This window comes from Puntigrus tetrazona, chromosome 8, assembly GCF_018831695.1.
Source record: "Puntigrus tetrazona isolate hp1 chromosome 8, ASM1883169v1, whole genome shotgun sequence".
Taxonomy (NCBI): domain Eukaryota; kingdom Metazoa; phylum Chordata; class Actinopteri; order Cypriniformes; family Cyprinidae; genus Puntigrus; species Puntigrus tetrazona.
Window position 1 is genome coordinate 2,185,840 of NC_056706.1, and position 22,805 is coordinate 2,208,644.

Here is a 22,805-nt window from a genome sequence, read left to right on the forward strand (position 1 = left end):
ACCTACATTTTTCCTGGCTTAAATTAAAAACAGTAAATATGAAAATAAAAATGTTAAAAAAACCTATAATATAGCGCTCTTACGAATTTGGTGACTATATATTAGAAGGGTTTTTCTCTGTGGTTTTCTCCAGGCTACGAAGGCGAGAACTGTGAGCTTGACGTGGACGAGTGTGAAACGCAGCCGTGTGAGAACGGAGGCGAGTGTCTCCAGCGCTCCGAGTCCAGACACTACCGAGTCCTGGCCGATCTGGACACGGACTTCAGCTTCGCGAGCGCCGCCGGGTTCCTGTGTCTCTGCCGGGCCGGGTTCACAGGTCAGATCCGTCTCAGATGATCAGATGATACAGATCACACTGTGCAGCGTGCTGCAATCGCCGCTGTTCTGTCTTTGGCAGGCGACGACTGTTCGGTTGACGTGGACGAATGCGCGTCCGGCCCGTGTGAAAACGGGGGCAGCTGTGAGGATCTGGTCGACGCGTTTCGCTGCTCGTGTCCGGCGGGGTTCAGAGGTGCGTGAGCGTTCAGAACGGGGCACATATATCACTGGATCAATGTGACTACGTTTACACTTTTTATAAGTGTCTAAAATATCTAAAAAATATCTCGACGTGTTTTCTTATTAAATTTGTATTTTTCTTGTTTCAAGAAAATTGCAATTAATAATCAATTAATAATAAAAAATAGATTTATATATGAAAATGTATTTACCGATTTATTTTAGCTGAGCTTAGCTGGGACATGTTTTTTTGTTAATATTTTGAATGCATTCAGCTTTTAGTTTTTTAGATAGTTTATTTTAGTTTATTCTGTTTTAATTTTTTTTTTATTAAACTAGCTAAATTAACAATGTTGCCTTGGCAACTCGCAGAAATAAAATCTATATTTTTTATATTTTACATTTCTTTTATTTCAAATAATCTAGATATTTTTTTATCATTTTAGTTAATAAATTGTACATTTTTATTTCAGTTTTAGTACATCAAGTTAAACTAGATGGAAATGTTGCAACAGTTTTTCAATATTTAATGGGTTTTTTGTTTTATTTTGTGGTCATTTTATTTGAACTTTTTTCAAAACTGTGTTGGTGTAGTATTAATAAAATTCCATTATAGTTTCTATTTTTAGTTTTATTTTAATTTGGGTTAACTGTGTTGAAGCTAAAAAAATAAAAAAGTGAATTTGTAAATTTTAGCATCACTGAGATATTACACTTTTTATTCATATTTTTAATCGGCTTATTTTCATATGTTCCCTTTTCATTTTAGTTTATTTTAGTTTGTTCAGTTTTAATTATTTTTTAAATTAAACTAGCTAAATTAACAATGTTGCCTTGGCAACTAGCTGAAATAAAATAAATTTTATTTTTTTATATTTGATATTTCTTTTATTTCAAATAATCTAGTTGTTTTTTATAATTTTAGTTAATACATTTAAAAAAAATTATTTAAGTTTTAGTACATCAAGTTAAACTAGATGGAAATGTTGCAACAGTTTTCCAATATTTAATGTTTTTTTTTATTTTGTGGTCATTTTATTTTAAGGAACTTTTTTCAAAATTGTGTTGGTGTAGTATTAACAAAATAGCATTATATTTTCTATTTTTAGTTTTATTTTAATTTGGGTTAACCGTGTTGAAACTAAAACCATATAAAAGTGTTCGGGAAATTTTAGCATCACTGAGATATTACACTTTTTATTCATATTTTAAATCGGCTCATTTTCATATGCTCCCTTTTCATTTTAGCTTGTTTTAGTGAATTAAGTGCAGCTATTTTTTAATTTCATTTTTAGTTATTTTAGTACATCTAAACTAAATTAAAACGAGAGCTGAAATGTCTCAAAGTGACATAAAATTTTAAGTTTTAATTAATGTTTTAAATTATATCTAGGTGTACAGAATTCTCGTAATCCAATTAAAATCCCAATTTTTTTTTTTTATTAATTACAATTCACAAAAGCAGTAAACTACTCATAATTTTCCATTTTTAATTTTGTTTCAGTTCTTAAACTTCCCATTACTTACAAGAAAATCTTCCAGTTTTGCGGTCGCTAGGCAGGTTTCGTTTAAAGGCATTTATTTAATGTAACATGTCTGACGATAAATAAGTATAAAACACATTTTATTTCCATTTGCGTATTTACAACGTTTTTTCTATTTCAATAGAACACCTAATGTTTATTTAATTTCAATGCTTTTTTTTTTTTTTTTTGGTTTTAGTTGACTGTCGCAACTAACTATGAGTTAAGTCGGCTCGCAAAAGTACAATCGCGAAGTGGTTTAAAATGTAACGGATTACTCGCCTGACCTAATCTTCCCGCACCTTCTGCACGATGCTCAGTTTCCTGTAACTCTTCACAAAGTGGGCAGACGCTCTGATGCCCGGCGCTTCGAATCTGTTCAGATTCAGAAAGAAGCTGTAGTTCATTCTGAAAGCCTGGACAGCACTCCCATCACATCTCAGTAATGAGTGGTCCTCGGGCTCCCGGCGTTCCCCGTGTCAGCTGGGACGGGACGGGAGGCTCAGAGGATTATTATCCCAGCGCAGGGGGGAGTCGTGCCGGACGCGGCTGTCGTAATCACTCCCGGACGCTCGGTGCTGAGAGGAGGATCGACTCGCGAGGGAGGGAAACAACCAGGAAGCTAGAGAGAAGTTAGACAGGGAGCGAGAGGAAGGAGCTGCGTGTCAGCTGTGTGTCAGCGTCCGGACGTTTGGCAGGATGAGAGGACTAATAGTGAGAGGGATCTGCGGCGGGCTGCTTCTCCTGACAGGTAAAGCGTCCCAGCTTTCCGCAGGATTCCTGCAGCAATGTCGAAGCGACCTGCAGAGTCTCTCTCTCTCTCCGGGACGAGTATCAGGTTCGGTTCAGCGCTCAGTTCCTGAAGTACTAGGACGGGTCGTTTCTGACTCTTCGTTGCATTTCGTTTTGGTTCTTGTGTACACGTGTGCAACGTGACATGAGATGAGAAGTCTTGCTTTCTAAATAAAAAATAGTGAAAAAAATAGCAATTAATGTTAATGCATAAACCAAAAAAAAAAATGTTTTTAATTAAATTTCGCAAAAAAAAAAATTTTTAATTAAGAAATAGATTTATATATATATATATATATATATATATATATATATATATATATATATATATATATATAAATTATTTTAGCTGAGATATAATGTTTTTTGATTAATATTTTATTTATTATTTTATTTATTTATTATTTATTTATTATGTTTAAGATTTGTTGGGTTGTCGTAATTAAAAAAAGTTTATTCAGTCTTAGTTATTTTTTATAATTAAACTAAGCTAAATTTACAATGTTGCCTTGGCAGCTAGCTGAAATAAAATACGTTTTTTTTTACATTTTATTTCTTTTATGTCAAATAACCTAGATATTTTTACAGTTTTAGTTAAGAAATGTGGTATTTTTATTTCATCGGGTTTTAGCACATCAAGTTAAACTAAATGGAAATGAGAAATGCTGCAACGTTTTTTCAATATTAATTTTTTTATGGGCATTTTTTAGCTTTCAGCGCAGAGGAAGAAAATGATTAGATTCTCTCTTTACTGCTCTTGTTTGCTATTGATATTCAGCATTGCTGCGCTGCTACCTTTGTTGTTTTTCCTTCATGTGCATCATACAAGCCTCAGATAGATGATTAATGTAATATAACAGAAGCGCAGATTTTTGCTGGAATTAAGTCAACTTATATTTGTGTTTCAAGACAGCCTATCAGTTGACTTAGCTTCATGTTTAACATTGCCAAGGAATGCAATATATATTACAAGCGAGCGCGAGCTTCTGGTTTGCTCCGGTGAAAACTGATAAGTTGCAGGAGCGCTTGCACAATAGCAGACTGTGTTTGACACCTGCTGTCGTCTGCGGTGATGGACCGTCGCTCTCCGCCGCGTGTGCGCATGTAGTGCATACGTTTCTGTTTAGTTTGGGCATATCTGCCGTGCTGTGTTATTATTCAGCTGTGGTTAAAAGTCGTCTCTCAGACTAAACAAACTGCAGTTAAGTTGCAACCATATGCTGACATGCCAATCCCGTTAACAGGATTACATTCCTGATTAGAGAAGGATTAAAGGAAATGCAATTAAAAGTCGGGCAATTTTCTTTAGTTCGCTGTTCTGTAAGCCGTTGGCTCTGATGTATAAAGGTTGTCCTGTATGTTACAGTAGCTTCAAATATATACACACACTATTACACTATAGACAAACACACACACACACACACACACACACACACACACACACACACACACACACACACACACACACACACACACACACACACACACACACACACACACACACACACACATACACACACACACACACACACACACATACCTGGAAAGCATCTCCAGGGAGGAAGCTCAGTATTTTGTGATATCCTTAAAAAAGTGCAAAAAAGATTTAATTTGAATTCAATCTTAATCAAATTAATATTTATTGTTATGTTTTATGTTTTAATTTATTTTTAGTGATTAGTAATTTTGTTGTTTTTACTTTTTTAATTATTTATTTAATAATTAAGTTAAATTAACTTAATTCAATTAAGTTAAGTAAATGAAATGAAAAATGTGTGTATACTATTTTCATACACACACACACACACACACACACACACACACACACACACACACACACACATATTGAATTATATATATTAAAGTATACACACACGCTCATGCAAATATATATACATGAAAAATTTTATAAAATATTGCATAAAATATTGAATATAAATATGTACATCTAAACATAAAAATATGTTCAAAAATATATATATATATATATATATATATATATATATATATATATATATATATATATATTATGATTAATCACATCCAATATATATATATATATATATATATATATATATTGGATGTGATTAATTACCTAAGAATTGAATTATTAATCTTTAAGTCATAGGAAGTTTGATTTTGCCTTTTTTTCCATACTATGTGTTTTATATAATTAGTATTTCTGTGCAATAGCATTTCAGTCATGTATAATGAAAAGATTAAGCATTCAGTTTTCAGTTAAAGGCATTTCATTCATGTAATTATTATACGTGTTTTATGGTGGTTAAATGCCCGTGTCTCTCTCTGCAGGTGTGGTGTGTGAGATTAACCTGGACGAGTGTGAGAGCGATCCCTGTCAGAACGGCGGCCGCTGTGAAGACTCCATCAACGACTACACGTGTCACTGTCCTCCTCCCGCTCCGGACCAGCTGCCCTGGGGCGGTCACGACTGCGACGTCCCTCTGACCGGCTGCGTGCCTGACCCCTGCGTGAACGGCGGCGCCTGTGTGCCTTCTCTGCTCGGAGACCAGCATCGGCACACCTGCACGTGTTCTTCAGGCTTCCACGGAGACGCCTGCCAGACCTCCACCACCTTCTCTCTGACCGGAGGTGGGTAGAATAGCCAACGAACGGACTCAAGCAAAAGCACAAGTGCTTATATAAGATATAACAAATAGTTACTTGAGCAAGAGCGAAAAGATTCAACTTTATTAATATGTCTAGGTTATCTGCTCATCGAGGTCCCGGGTATCAACAGGACATCCCAAGCACCAAGCGTCCAGCTCCGGTTCAGGACGACCTTGCCGGATCTAATTCTCTTCTTCCGGGGAAGTCAAGAGCACTTCTTCGTATTGGAGCTAATCGGCGGAGAGCCGCACTCCAGAGCCGAATCGGGAGACTTAAAGCTGGCCGTGCAGTTAAACAGGGATTTCAGCGACGGGTTCTGGCACGAAGTCTTGGTCAGTGTGGATGAGAGACTGATTCTGACTTCTCTGTCGGACGGCCTGAGCACAGCCAGCGACGGAGGACACAACCAGCTCCTGTCCTTCCAGCCGCTGGGTTTGGAGAGACTGCGCCTCGGCGGGGTGCCGCGGGAATACCTGAACCGGACCGCTTCCAGGACGGGATTCCTGGGCTGTTTCGAGGATCTGCTGGTGGATTCTCAGCCGGTTCTTCCCGAGAGCTTCGCTCCGCAGCCGGACGTAACGATGGGCTGTGAGAAGAGCGACTGGTGCGGGCCGGAGCCCTGTGCCGACCGCGGACGCTGTGTGGATCTGTGGTCAGAATACAGGTGCGACTGCCACAGGCCCTTTCACGGACACAACTGCTCCGAAGGTGAGCCTACTTGATAAATAACAGTATATTAAAACAATAATAATTATTATTCTAGCTAATAATTGATACATGTAAAATTTTAATTAGTGCTGTCTAATGATTAATCGCCATTATTTGCATCCAAAATAAATGAATAAATATATATATATATATATATATATATATATATATATATATATATATATATATAATACATAAGTATATATTTTAATACATAAACATCACTTATTTTTATTAGTGCTGTCTAATGATTAATCGCCATTATTTGCATCCAAAATAAATAAATAAATAAATATATATATATATATATATATATATATATATATATATATATATATATATATATATATATATATATATATATATATAATACATAAATATATATTTTAATACATAAACATCACTTATTTTTCTTGACAATATACGTGCAAGGATGTGTATTTTATGTATACGTAATTAATATACACAGTACACAAACATGTCTAAAGTGTAACAAAAACGTTTATTTTGGATGCAAATAATGGCAATTTATCAATAGACAGCACTAATTAAAATTTTGCATATATTATTTAATTGATTATTATTATTATTAATCGGGATTAATTGGTTGGACAGCACTAATTTAAATCTGTTAAAATATTTACATATGATCTGAAGATTAATTAAGATAAATTAAATAAGAATTAATTAATAATTAATTAAATTCGTCAATTAAAATTAAAACGCTCACTAAAATTTAATAATTGTAATAAAAAACATTGTAATAAGTTTACTAAAAATTATATATTATACATACACAGCCTGGCAAAAGTCTTGTTACCTATCCAAGTTGTAGAAATAATAAATAATAACTTCTGATTTATCATTTGGAATTAGAAGTGGTTTATATGAAAGGCAAAGGCTTCTAGATTATGCTTATTTTACCTAAATAAAATCTTATCATGCCTTGATTTTTAATTATTTAATTAGGACAAAAATGTCAGACTTTGCTTAGACAAAAGTCTTGTCACACAGGATTCAACCAATCACAGATTAGAGCGTCACCTGTGACAAATGCTGTAATGAACACATCCCCAGGTGTGTAGAAGAAGAACCCCAGCACACTTCATCTGAAACGCATCTTGACCTCTGACCGCATGCCAAAGATTCATCCACAGACCAAAGTGCTGGTCATCAAGAGCCCGAAGACCAAGGGGGCAGACATCTTTAATGTATCCAAACGTCAAGTGGAGAGGATAAGAAAAAGATTTGAAGAAACTGGTGAAGTTCATGATAGGCCCAGGTCAGGCATATCCTGTAAGACAACTGTTCGAGAGGACCGTTTGTTGGTTCGACAGTCCAGGGCCAACAAGTGGTCACCAGAAACCCCTGTATCTACAAGAACAGTTTGTCCAATTCACTCACGCAGTGGTCACAGTGGCCGAATTAGTGCCCAGAAACCAGCATTAAACACAAGACAGATAAAAAATCGTGTTGCATTTGCCAAGGCCAACAGCTTGCGGGAAGGATGGACTGTGGAGGTTGATTTTTCAGATGAATCATCTATTGAACTGCATCCCAATCGTCGCGAATACTGCACAAGACCTATTGAAACCCGCATGGACCAGTTAAGTTTGGTAGAGGAAAACCCGTGGTTTGGGGTTACATTCAGTATGGGGGCGTGCAGAGATTTGCAGAGTGGAGGGCAACATCAACAGCCTGAGGTATCAAGACATTCTTGCTGCCCATTACATACCAAACCACAGGAGAGGGCAAATTCTTCAGTGGGGCGGCATTCCTCCTCATACTTGGGCCTCCACATCAAAGCTCCTGAAAGCAAAGAAGGTCAAGGTGCTTCAGGATTGGCCATTATTGAGCATGTCTGGTGTAAGAAGGATGAACTCTGGGAGTCCTGCAAGAATGATTTCTTTGCCATTCCAGATAACTTTATTAATAAAGTTAAAGTTTTTATTAATAAAGTTATTTGAGTCATTGCCAAAACGTACGGGTGCAGTCCTCGAAGCTCAAGGGACTCCTACACAATATGAATAATTTTTCCACTGGGCCATGACTTTATGCAGTTCTGTACTGCACATTATTTCTGTTAAGTGACAAGGCTTTTGTCTAAGAAAAGTCTGACCTTTCTGTCATAATTAAATAATTAAAAGCCACTCCTGATTCCAAATGATCAGCTAGAAGTTATTTGTTGTTCCTACAACAAGACAACAAGACTTTTGTTTATTAGACTCAATCTAGAAAATAAGAATCATCATTGAGAACTGAACAAGAACAAATGCATTACCAAAACCCTCAAATAAAATCTTTGAACAAGTAATAGTTTTTAACTGGCATGACAATATTGTCACAAGTAAAGTTTTCTTTTATCTTTTATATTAAATTTTTCTACTATAACCTTTGAACTGTTTTTCTCACCAGAGTTCACTTCATGGACTTTCAGTCCGGAGCGCAGCAGGAGCTTCGCTGCGTTTCCCATCATGCAGCAGCACACCGGTGACGTGAGCGTGTCTCTGTGGCTGAGATCACGTCAGCAGAACGGCCTGGTCCTTCAGCTCCAGCGCGACAATCAGGCTTACCTCACCGTTTTCCTGAACAACGGCTCATTACACGTCATGATACACAACTCCATCAGAAGAGCCTCCAGCTTCCTCACTGATGGGGAGAAGGTCTTTGTTTCCGTCAGCAGAGAAGGAGGCTTTATATTATATAACCAAACGCAGCAGGTTTTTACTCCCACAAAGCTGACTGGGTTTGAGGTGGAAGCTGGAGACGTGGCGTATCTCGGTGGGCTTCCTGAAGGAGAAAACAGCGCTCAGTGGGGTGGATATTTTAAGGGCTGTCTGCAGGACGTGCGTATAGACGACACACAGCTGTTCATGTACTCCGGCAGCATCAGATACAAACCACAGCATCCCAGCTACTTACCCAGAAACTCCTCTAATGTGCTGGAGGGCTGCGCCGGAGACCAGACCTGCAAGGTGAGAATTACAAGAACAACAATTCTGGTGATTCTTTTATTCAGCACGGACGCATTAAATTGCTCAAAAGTCTAAGTGAAGACATTTATAATTTTACAAAAGGTGTCTATTTCAAATAAATGCTACTTTCTGTGAATCCTGAAAAATAAAGGTTAGCACCGTTTCCACAGAAATATGTTTTAACAAGAATTAAACATTTCTCTCTTTTTTAGTTTAACTTGATAAATTAAATAACTAAAACAAATAAAAAAATACTAAAAAATATGTAGAGACGTGTTTAAAAAAACATGGTGACAACTTAAAACAAGGTTGTATTTGTTTCGTTTAATGAGCTTGTTTAATAAGTTAGTAATATTAACTACATTATTAGTTAAATTATCATAATCAAAATTAAAAACTGAGAAGTAAATATTTTATATATATATACTGTATAGTGGAGCTCCAGGCAATGTAGATTTAATAAAAAAGGTAGTAATAAAAGAGGTAATAATAGAACAGAGCAAATAATAGAAACAAACACTTGGAAAAAATAAAAACTTCACTAGGAGAGAAAACAAAACCAGTTAGCTGCACAAAGAATAATCACAACTTAAATACCCAATGGAACACAAGGCACAAGGGTCCTAGATATCACTAACAAGGACACACGAGGAAGAACTAAGGCAGAGGGGAACACAGGGGCATGGAGACCAACTGCAGGGAGTGGGATGCTGACAGGACCCCCTCCTCTAGAAACGGCTCCTGACATTCCTCCCAGAACATCCTGGCCTTTGGGAGCGAAACCCTCAAATAAAACCTGGGTCGAAGTTATCTACCTACCCAGGTACCTCTGGCCCATAGCCCTCCCAGTCCACCAGATACTGCAAAGAGTTCTGGACACCACGGACCATTGATGATCCTGGGAGGAGGAGGAGGTCTGCGTCTGGGATCAAAGGGAGAAGACAAGACAGGTTTTAATAAGGAGATATGAAACGTGGGGTTAATTCTGAGGGAACAAGGGAGAAACAAACAATAAGAAACTGGGTTAATTTTCCTTGCTATGCGAAAAGGGCCAATGTATTTCTGGGACAGCTTCTTGGATTCGACCCGGAGAGGCAGGTTTTTAGTTGCTAACCAAACTCTTTGAACAGCTCAGAGGTTAGGGGATGTCCGCCCGGCAGCGATTAGCCTGAGTTTGGTATCTCTGGAAGGTCCAAAGGAGGGTATGTCTGGCCTTTCTCCAGGTCAGCAGACAGCGCTGTGGGCATATTCAGCCCAAATGATGTAGGTGGCCCAAGATATGGGATTACTGGCCGCCATACACCGCAGGGTGGTCTCCAGATCCTGATTAATCCCTAGACTGTGGATGGAACCCAGATGATAGGCTTGCTGTGGCCCCAATAAGCTTGCAGAAGGCCCCACAGAATCGAGACGAGAACAGGGGACCACGATCAGAGACAATATCCAGGGGAATTCCAAATATCCAGAAGACATGGTTCATAAGGAGCTCAGCAGTCTCCTTGACCGAAGGAAGCTTGGGCAGAGGAACTGATCCACTATCACTAGTATGACGGTATTGCTCTGAGATGGCGGAAGCTCCGTGACTAAGTCTAGAGAAAGGTGTGACCATGGCCTGCGGGGAACAGGTAAAGGGTGGAGCAGTCCCTGAGGTTGCTGATGTGTAGACTTTCCCTGGCAGCACACGGGGCAGGCCTCCACATAGCCCTTTACATTCTCCTTGATGGACGGCCACCAAAACCGCCGTTGAATGAAGTCATGCGTGAACACTTCTTGGATGACACGTCAAGGGAGATTCATGACCCCACTGCAAGACCTGGGCTCGGGCAGGCTGAGAAACATACAGGCGTCCAGCGGGACCACCGCCTGGATTGGGCTCATAGGCAAGGGGCTCTCGTACCACGCTTTCCAGTTCCCATTGGAGGGGCGCGATAATCCTAGACTTTGGAATAACTGATGTCAAAGGCCTCGCTTGTATCTCGGGAGTGCAGGCTCGAGACAGGGCATCTGCCTTGACATTCTTGGTGCCGGGTCTGTAACACAGGAGAAACTGAAATCGATTAAAAAACAGGGACCATCGAGCTTGTCTGGGGTTCAATTGCTTAGCCTGCTGGAGATATTCCATGTTCTTGTGGTCCGTGAGGACCTGGAAAGGGTGCAGTGCCCCCTCAAGCCAGTGGCGCCACTCCTCCAAGGCAAGTTTAACTGCAAGCAGCTCTCGATCCCCCACGTGGTAGTTGCGCTCAGTATCTGACAGGCAGTGAGACATGAAGGTACACAGGTGTAATTTGCCATCATCACCCTTTTGTGACAGGATGGCCCCTACACCCACCTCTGAGGTGTCCACCTCCACCACAAAAGGTCTTTCTGAGTCAGGGACCAAAAGAAGTGGAGCAGATCAGAAGCAGCTCTTGAGTTTCTCGAATGCCTCCGCTCTCTCCGGACCCCAGTGAATCTTGGTCCCTCTTCCCTTGGTAAGTGCCGTCAAGTGGGCCACCGCAGTGGTTCTTAATGAACTTCCTATAGAAGCAAATCTAATGAACTGTTGAACCTCCTTGACAGTAGTGGGTATGGGCCAGTTGTGGACTGCCTCAAGCTTCTTAGGGTCCATCTCCAGGTGGCCAGGGGTGACGATGAACCCAAGAAACTGAGTCTGGGTAACATGAAATTCACACTTTTCTGGTTTTACGTAGAGATGATTGTCAAGGAGTCTCTGAGGTACCCTGCTAACATGCCCCTCATGCTCCTCCAATGACCTTGAGAAAATGAGAATATCATCAAGGTATACAAAGACAAATTAAGTAGGTCCCGAAAAACATAATTAATTAGAGCTTTCAAAACTGCAGAGGCGTTGATGAGCCCGAACGGCATCACCAGATATTCATAGTGGCCTGTGGGGGTGTTGAAGGCCGTCTTCCATTCGTCCCCTTGCCGGATTTGCACGGGATGGTAAGCATTGCGGTCCAGTTTAGTAAAAATAGATGCCCCTTGAAGCAGCTCAAAGGCAGTGGCCATTAGGGGAAAGGGGGTATCAATTCCGAACTGTGATCTTGTTGAGGCCCCGGTAATCGATACAAGGCCTAAGACCCACGTCTTTCTTTTCTATAAAGAAGAAGCCCGCCCCAGCCGGGGAAGTGGAAGTACAGATGATGCCGGCTGCCAAAGACTCCTTAAAGTAGGTATCCATAGCTAAGTGCTCGGGGGGAGACAAGGAGAAGATCCGACCCCTGGGTGGACAGGAACCAGGGAGTAGATCAATAGCACAGTCGTAAGTGCGGTGAGGTGGTAAGGAGGTAGCCTTGGAAAAAATAAAAACTCCACAAGGGAAGAACACAAAACCAGTTAACTGCACAAAGAAAAATCCACAAGCACCTTACTTGAGGTAGCTTGAAAAGGACAAGGTGACACAAGGCAGGAACTCACAGCCAAGACTCAAAAAACGAGTGAAGAACAAAGGAGAAAAATGACAACTTAAATGCCCAATGGAAAACAAGGCACAGGTGACCTAGATATATGACACCCTACTGTAGTTTTAAATATATATAAAATTTAAATATGGATTACAGAAAACACAATCAAACATATTACAAACTAACATTTTCTAAATGTACTAAAACTTTCTAAAATTTAAATTAAAATAACAAATACAAAATATAAATATATAATATATATATAAATATATAAAAATCCAAACTATAAGAATATCTCAGTGGTACTACAATAATCCAGAAAAATCAATGAAGTCTGGAGTAATCATTTGCATCATGGGTTACTATATATTCACACAGAAAACAGCAATTTATGTTGTAATAATATTTCACAGTATTACAGAAACTTTAATGACAGTGTGCATCTTCTGCTGAAACTTTCTCTTAAATTTCTCAAACTGTTATTCACTTCTGTGGCTTGTCTGGTCCTCTTTGACTCTGTCATTGCAGACGAAGCCGTGTCAGAACGGAGGGAAATGTGGGGTGCTCTGGAATGACTTTGTGTGTTCGTGTCCGCTAAACTTCTCTGGGAAAACGTGCGACACTCGCGTGTGGTGCATCAGCAATCCGTGTGACTCTGGGACTCAATGTGTGGACTTACCCGACGGGTACGAGTGTGAGTATCTGCTCTGGTGGGGATTCACTGGCAGCTCACTTTTTGCCTCAACTTTTGTCTTTTTTTATGCTAAACGACAAAGTGTAAACGTAATGAAAATCAAACATGAAAACCGCTGCATAAAATCCGAGGGTATAATTTTATGGCCTAATTTTCCAGAGTTAATAAGTTGAGTTTTACCATTAAGCTGATCTCCAGGTTTGGTGAAATCACTTTTAGCATAGCTTAGCATAGATCATTGAATCTGATTAGACCATTAGCATCGAGTTTTTATATTTGTACTAACTTGACCCTTCTTTAGTCATATAGTGTATTGAGGCTGGTAGAAAATGAAAAGTTGTTGTTTTCCAGTCCAGTATGATTAGGAACTATACTCCCATTCCAGAGTAATAATTTGGAAAAATATTGAATGCTAAATTATCAATGGTACCGGTCTAATTGGATTCAATGATATATGCTAAACTGTCCTGTCCCCAGACTTAAGAGTGTTCCTTTAAAGCAGGACGTCCCAACCAAAAGATGTTAGGGTGTATGTACCAATCCCCTTCCTATAACATCGTCTTCGTTGCAGGTTTAGCCAACGCCACGTTTGAGAACAACGCTTTGAGGTTCAGCGCCACCGGCTCCTTGTTCCTCCCTGTGACGAGCATTTCGATGCAGCTCCGGACACGCGAGGACAACGGGACACTGTTGCGTGTCTCCAGCCGCCTGGAGTTCTTCTGCATGGGACTCCTCAACTCCTCCCTCATCGTTAAGTTTCGCGACGGGAACAGTCTGGAGGTGCACGCCTTCACCAGCGACGTCCTCGTCTCGGACGGAGACTGGCACCAAGTGGAGCTCTCCTTGTCCAGCTCCAGGACAGCGGCGTCTCGCTGGCACCTTTTGGTCGACGGACGAGCGGCCGGATTCAGTTCGGATCCCGCTGGGAACATGGACTACTTCAACTCCTCCAGCGTCTGGCTGGCGGAGAACTACACTGGCTGTCTGGGCGAGGTGCGCATCGGTGGCGTTTATTTACCATTTTCGGGCCCCCTCGAGGATGCGCCTCAAGTGTCCCAGTTCACGCGGATCGGGGGGATTTCGGAGCCTCGGCTGGGATGTACCAGCTCCTCCTCCTGCGTTTCGGATCCGTGCCTGAACAACGGCACCTGCACGGATCTCTTCAATCTGCTGTCCTGCGAGTGCGGCCCGGGATGGACGGGCGAGCGCTGTCAGGAGAACGTGGACGAGTGTGGCTGGCAGCCCTGCATCCGAGGGACGTGCCGGGATCTTCCGGGGGACTACGAGTGCCAGTGCTCTTCCGGATATGCCGGGAAGGACTGTGAGCTGGAGGCGGATATGTGCACCGAGCATCGCTGTCAGAACGGAGGCTCGTGTTTAGCTTCTGTTGCGGGATACACCTGCATCTGTCCACCTGATCACACCGGACCGCTCTGCCAGTGAGTCTGACCATTAGATTAAAATTTTTTTATTTGATTAAAGGTTTTCTATGTGAATATAGTACAAAATGTCATTTACAGCATTTTCAGCATCATTACTCCAGTTTTCAGTGTCACATAAACCATCTATTTAAACTTAAATGCAATCGCAATTCCTTTTGCATTTGAATTTCCGATGTCTACATCAATGCTGTCAATCAAAGTGAGGGGCGGGCAATACTAGGGGAAGGCATATATATATATATATATATATGTGTATATATGTATATATATGTGTGTGTGTATGTGTGTGTGTGTGTATATATATATATATATATATATATATATATATATATGTGTGTGTATATATATGTATAGATGTATATGATATGTATATATGTTATGATTTGAGGATATAGGCCTATAATAAAAGGTCATTTATTCCTGCATCATTTTTAGCATCGTTACTCATCATCACATATTTATTTTGAACAAGCTGGGATAAGCTATACAAGATTTTTATTCATATAAAAGCCTGGTTTGATTGCATTTAATATCTGTGTTAATTTATTGTTGTATTGTCATGTAATCGAGTAAACGCGAGTCCCTTCGGTGATCAGTGCGTCTCATCCGTCAGGTGGCGTTTTCCTCCTCAGCAGTGTGATGTGGATATACAGTGTGAACACAAAGGCGTCTGCAGTGAAGGATCATGGGGAGTGAAGTGTGTCTGCAAACCGGGCTTCACCGGAGACAGGTGAGTCTTCGGCAGATGGGATCATGTGATGATGATTAGACGTGCAAACAGCGGTCAGACGATGACTTCCTGTCTTCCAGATGTGAAGTGGACATAGACGAGTGTGAGTCGAACCCGTGTCGCAACGGAGGCAAGTGTGTGAACAGACACAACCGCTACCTCTGTGAGTGTGTGTCCGACTTCAGCGGAGAGAACTGTGAGAACACGGTCAGTTCTGCTTCATTCACTTCTTTTCATCTTTGTCTTTTTGTTAAATTCATGCTCCGTAAGCCTACAGTTATTTTTTTCGAAACTTCACCCCCATTAGTTTTTTTTTCTGTTACAATTGTTCCGTTTAGTATTTTTTAATGGTTCAGTTAAATTAATTTATTGAAATCATGAAACAATTTAACAGCTTATTAAAAGTTAAAACACTGTTAAATATGTTTTTGCTTCGGTTTTAGTAATCAAAACATGTCTAATTCATTTAAATCGTGAAACATATTGAATGTGACAACAATTTATTAAAATGTCAACAAAAATTTACTTAAATTAAATTAGGTTGAATAAAATACTTCTGGATTCTGTTCAATTTTAAAATGTAAATTTTATATAAGATAAATTTAATTTTAGCAATTTAGAATTATGTCTAATAAATATAATTTTAATATCAACAACAAAAAAACATATCAAAGCTTCATGAAATGCATAGTTCTTTCCATACTTTGTTTTTCATTCAAATTTTTCTTGATTCCTTGTATCAAAAAACATGTATTATTTCAAATCATGAAACTATATATATATATATATATATATATATATATATATATATATATATATATATATATATATATATATATATATATTTTTTTTTTTTTTATTATTATTATTATTTTGGGCTCTATGAAATAATTTTTTGTTTTGTTTTTTCCTCCAAATTTTTAGTTTTCCTAAATTCTGCTTTAATTTTTCTGGGTTCCATTTTTGAGTTAAACTTTTTTTAAATTAAATTGTGATTATCAAAATGCAATAATTATTAGAAACGTTGTCCTTTAAAAAAATATCAGGACCATATGAAATTATTTAATTTTTTCATAAAATGTTCTCCATGTTAAAACCCGTTTTGCTCGCTGTATTGTCCTCAGAAGCAGCAGCAGCAGGAGCGTGTGCCGTGGCTGATGGTGGCCGTCCCGCTGGCGTCTCTCGCTGTCCTGCTGGCCTCGGTCGGGATGGTTTGTCTGGCTCTCACGGCCCGGAAGAAGCGCCAGTCGGAGGGAACCTACAGCCCCAGTCAACAGGAAGTAGCTGGAGCCAGGCTCGAGATGGGCAGCGTGCTGAAGGTGCCTCCAGAGGAGAGACTGATCTGACCTCGGTCTGAACACACATCAAACCAGGGACGCTTTAAAGCAGCAGAGCACACAGATCTGGCTTTTATGTGTCCAGACATGTTGAGCAAAGCTGTGTGTGCCTTCCACGGAAGGATAATGGAGCTGAACGCTCACTTTTACCACTTTTAGTCAGAGAGCCGCGGGCAGCTTGAGGCACTTAGAGGAAACCAATGTGAGAAATAGCAACTGTGACCACTTTCTATCCCATATGGCAAAAAATATATTTTCAAAATATTAAAAAAAAGGTCCAAAAACTCCTATTCACTAAGAAATGCTTTAAAATACATTTGTTGGAATATTTTTTTTACCAATATATATATATATTTTGCATATTATATTGCTATTGCATATTATATTTTGCATATTTTTGGAGATATTTTTTTTTTAACTATCGATAAAATATATTTAAATTTTAAATACATGTTGCCCTTCATGTAGTTCAATCCATCATAATATATACATTGTACTTTTTTGAAGGTGCCATTTTTGTTGAACGATTGTTATACATATATATATATATATATATATATATATATGTATATATATATATATATATATATATATATATATATATACATATATTCACTTAGTTCAAAATATTTAGAATATATATTGATGTTCCAATTTGACAAAATATTTAGAATATAAAAAAAAAAACCTTAATGTCAAAAATTTACTTAAAATTTACTTAAGTGCACACATTGTTTACAAGAAAAAAAATGTTGTAAAAGAAAAAAAAAAGATATATTTTCTGCTATATGGGTTATATTTTAATTATTGTGTTATTGTGTAATTCCAGTTGGAGGAAAGCTAATTATTTTGGGCAACAAAATAGTTTTTTTTTTTTTTTTTGTCCATGTAGATGATGTTCAGTTTGATGTGCTTTGACTTTTTTAGTCAAGCGTTTTTGTTTTGCTCTAGATTTAATCCATCATCAACCACGATTCATCACACTTCATCCACATGCTAAAGTAGCATTCAATAAAGTTGTAAATAGATCCCGGACAATTGCACACAAGTGAGATTTTATTAAGTCCGAACGTTACTGTTTTGTATTCGAGGCAACAATGCAAAAATTGGCCGAAGCGTTTACTGTGTGCCTTGCCGATAGACCCAAAAAGTCGAGACTTATCGATTTCAGAATTTGAAGCTTTCTCCTCCGATTTCTCTAGCAAGGTTTTTATAAAATGTGTTTTGTGACAAATTCTGTGCTGCACTGGATTGATTTCACAGATGAGGTCTGCTTAAGTTGAAGTAACATCACTGAAAAAGTTCCTGTATGCTGTCTTTGATCTTTAGCACTGGACTGCGTTGTTTTTCCACTGGATCGAGCTGTTACGGTTATACCGCGAGATGTGATTGTATTTGTATATTTTTATATTGCGTTGCGTCATTTATACCATTGCCTTCTACTTGATGTAAATTTTTCAAATCTTATTACGAGACAAAAGCATCGTTTTATATTGCTTTACGTGAAATTCCTGAACGCGGCGTTTGAGTGGACGAATGGTACGACGTCAAATTAAAACAGCTTGTGAATGCAGCTGAGCTATATATTTCATTTTTCAGGCAAACTGTGATTTTAGTACAAGAAGGGACTGTGTGTGACCGATCATAAAAGTGTGTCAAATGCATGAATGTATATCTGTGAAAAGCCATCGAAAGCTTTTTTGAGAAAGCGCTCGCCGTCCATTAAACGGTCCACGCTTCCAAAACACTGACGTCCATGTGTTTTATTTTTCTTGAGCACCGTGAAAACTACATAAAACAGAAAGACAGTATAGTTTTTTAAAGAAAAATAAAGCAACGTACAACACGTGACATTCATTTTAGTTGAGCTGCTTCTTTTTTTTAAATACTAAAAATCATGCAAGATCAATTTAAGCGAGTAAAAACTTTGGGCTTTTGAGTGCGCTATCCCTTTAAGTAACAAAACCATAGTAACATTGCTGTAATTGAGTCAAAAGTATCATCAGTTTATTCCAGCTTTATTATCAGTTTACTTCAGCTTTATTATCATTTCATTCCAGTTTATTTGTTGCCATGATCTGCACACATCGCTCCTCGGATAATGAAGGGAGTCACAGATCATTCCAGAGAGAAAACACCTCCTCAGCTCAGTCTTTATTAAAGCATAAGATCACACACACACACACACACACACACACACACACACACACACACCACACACACACACACACACACACACACACATACACACACATACACACACACACACACACACACACACACACACACACACACACACACACACACACACACACACACACACACACACACACACATACACACACACACACACACACACACACACACACACACACACACACACACACACACACACACACACACACACACACACACACACACACACACACACACACACACACACACACACACACACACACACACACACACACACACACACACACACACACACACACACACACACACACACACACACACACACACACACACACACACACACACACACACACACACACACACACACACACACACACACACACACACACACACACACACACACACACACACACACACACACACACACACACACACACACACACACACACACACACACACACACACACACACACACACACACACACACACACACACACACACACACACACACACACACACACACACACACACACACACACACACACACACACACACACACACACACACACACACACACACACACACACACACACACACACACACACACACACACACACACACACACACACACACACACACACACACACACACACACACACACACACACACACACACACACACACACACACACACACACACACACACACATATACACACACACACACACACACACACACACACACATATACAAACAAGGTCATGGGTTTGATTCTTGGGGGAATTCATCAACTGAAAAAATTAATAACTGAAAATGCAAGTTGGTTGGGATAAAAGTGTCTGCCAAGTGCGTCAACGTAAACATAAACGTACCTAATGACATATCACAATAAAATATAAACACATACAAATATGATCAATAAAATCATAATAAACACACGGGGGTTATTTCAAATAACTTTAGATGATTTTTTTGTGCCCAAGAACACAAACAGCTTACAGTTACCTAAAAAAATATTAAGAAAAAAAAAGAAACTATTACAATTAAAATGGAAAAAAAGAAAAAGAAAATATATAAAGCTGTAATTGTATAATTAATAGTGTATCACAATAAAAGAAAATGCAAATGCATTCAAAACTATTATATAAATATAAATATCATAGCTAATAAAAACTGTAAAAATATTCATTTAAAATTATATCATAGTAAAAAAAAAAATTAAATAACAAAATAAAAAAATTTAAATTATATTCCGCATACAAGGTGTTTTTCACCATGGGCTGCGCTAGGGAGGGGCTAGCACAAAAAAATGATGAAATATCATGATGAAAAAATTATTATTTTTTTTTTTCATCCCACGGCATGAAAAGTGTCTAGAAATAGAGATAGGTGTAAAACGAGCCCTGGGTGTCCTGCTTCTCCTTTGAGAAAATGAAAAGCTCAGGCGACCCAGTCTGGAATCTTCCCTTTATGTCGACACACGGGGAAAGGTTACCTCCCCTTTCTCTGCTTTGCCCCTCCCACAGAATTAAACAGATCAAACCAGACACTCACTGCGAAGGATGGACGATCTGACCGGACTTTTACTACGAGGTGAATCAGATCTCACGAACTCACCGTGTCTATCTAGTCATGATGAAGATGAGCACGTTTCAGTATACACACTTTATAACTAGTCACTAGTCCAGCTAATCACAACAATGCATATACAATAACACGATTAGATATAAATCGTCAGTTTGTTGTTTTACACACATGCAGACAGACATTTCATAAACGTGAGATACATTAAAGCTTTAGATGCTTCCATAACAACAAAAAACAGTACTTCGTTGATCGTTTTCTGATTAGAAGTGTGAAAACTCAAGCCTTTTTGATGATGGTTTCTGTTCGGTTTTTGACAGGGCTCCTGAGAAAAGACAATATTAAACATATCTAATTAATTTAAATCATGAAAAATATCGAATGTGACAACAATTTATTAAAATGTCAACAAAAATTTATTTCAATTAAATTGAAATGAAATACTTCTGGATTCTGTAAAATTTAAAAAATTTGATTTTATATAAGATAAATTTAATTTTAGCAATTTAGAATTATGTCTAATAAATATAATTTTAATATCAACAAAAAAAACACAAACATATCAAAGCTTCATGAAATGCATAGTTTTTTCCATTGTTTTTCATTAAAATTTTTCTTGATTCCTTGTATCAAAAAGCATGTATTATTTGAAATCATGAAACTTAAACAATTTAACATCAATGTTTTAAAAGTTATATATATATATATATATATATATATATATATATATATATATATATATATATATATATATATATATTTTTTATTATTATTATTATTTTTTATTATTATTTAATTTAATTTTATTTATTTATTTAATTTTTTGGAGGGGGCTATATGAAATCAGTTTTTATTTTTGAAGCTTGTTTTTGACAGAGCTCCTGAGAAAAGACAATATCGAGATGTTTTTTATTGAAAAAAAAAAAGTACTCACTATGCATACATAACTCCAATGCAGAACTAATTTGCACTTTTTTGGTAATTTTTATTTTTTTTTATTACACAAATAGATCGTTTCCTTTTCCGAGTATATTCTGCCCCCGACTCGAGATTCTTCTAGTCAACTAGTCGCACGTTCAAATTAAATGTATTAATATGTACAAACTAATACATATATAACAAATTATAAACTGTTCAAACACAGTTGGAGTTAAAAAAAAATTAACCGGACTTTTCCAAACTTGATAACGCTTATTTTAAATCTCTGTAAATCGGATATATCCACAAGTACCGCGATGTAAATCTAACCTATATGCCTTCGGAGGGTTATCACATGTCCCCTGGAGCAGATCGATGGGTTTTTGTAACAAAAATACTTCTAGTTTTCTTCTAGCTTCATGTCAGTTTGAATGATACATTTTTAGTAATAGTAATTTTTCAATTATAACTGGTTCGTCATCACTTGACAAGAACAGGATAAACAGGCTTTGCTCTGTTTAGATGCAACCCTAAGGATTGAAGGGTTGTAAAACAAGTAAAACTAGCATAAAGATGTATGTATGCACTTCAATACAAATCGAAGACTTGTTTTTGTCAGGATCAGGGATATCATCATAAACTAAACTGTTGCACGAAAAAACTGAAATAATAATAATGATCATGCATGTGACTGTTAATTTATAAAAGCATTAAATAACAATGAAAAAGTAAAAAAAAAAAATTTAACAACAAGACAACATTGTAGGCCACTCTAAGATAAACTGTCAAAAATGAAAAGAGTAAACCCGAAATAAAAACGATGGATTAATACACTTTCATACATTGATGTATGTTTTGGTAGGATTGACTGAGATATGTCTGGGTGCCAAAAAAAAGTACCGAGAAAACTGCCTTTAAAGTTGCCTATATGAAGTTCGTAGCAATGCATAACACTAATCAGAATGTGCATTTTTAAATATTTACGGCACTAAAGTTACAAAATATCTTCATGGAACATCGATCATTTTGACCCATGCAATTGCTGGCCATTGCTACAAATACACCCGCTACTAATGACACGTATTTAAAACCAACCAAACCATGACTATATGAGTAAAACAAGAACATCACTTCACCTGTAAAGAGGGGGGGGGGTCTTAACGGTAAGGGTTTAATTCTTATTTTAGAGAGACGACTTGACAGGCTTGTGAGATTCATCTACATGAGATCCTTGCATCAACAAACTTTTGATTGCACGTCCACCAAATCTTTCACTTTGAGAGTAAATGGCTGCGGATACGGACTGCTCTCTCAGGCTTGGCTTCTCCCCGAGAGAGGAGGAGACGCCGGCGGGGGGGGCTCGATGTGACAGGCC

The 22,805-nt window shown here is 38.1% G+C and overlaps 1 protein-coding gene across 1 annotated transcript in view; it reads left to right on the forward strand.

The window, feature by feature from the left end:
* The window catches only part of crb2b (crumbs cell polarity complex component 2b), a 32,587-nt gene extending 15,329 nt beyond the window's left edge, over positions 1-17,258 (forward strand). Inside the window, exons 5-14 of the mRNA XM_043246164.1 lie at positions 134-316; positions 398-511; positions 5,124-5,423; positions 5,538-6,149; positions 8,565-9,124; positions 13,060-13,225; positions 13,797-14,664; positions 15,281-15,397; positions 15,478-15,604; positions 16,522-17,258. Coding sequence (XP_043102099.1) covers positions 134-316; positions 398-511; positions 5,124-5,423; positions 5,538-6,149; positions 8,565-9,124; positions 13,060-13,225; positions 13,797-14,664; positions 15,281-15,397; positions 15,478-15,604; positions 16,522-16,743 — 3,269 coding nt within the window. The 3' untranslated portion in view covers positions 16,744-17,258. The remainder of the gene's footprint in view (positions 1-133; positions 317-397; positions 512-5,123; positions 5,424-5,537; positions 6,150-8,564; positions 9,125-13,059; positions 13,226-13,796; positions 14,665-15,280; positions 15,398-15,477; positions 15,605-16,521) is intronic.
* Positions 17,259-22,805: the final 5,547 nt, after the last annotated feature.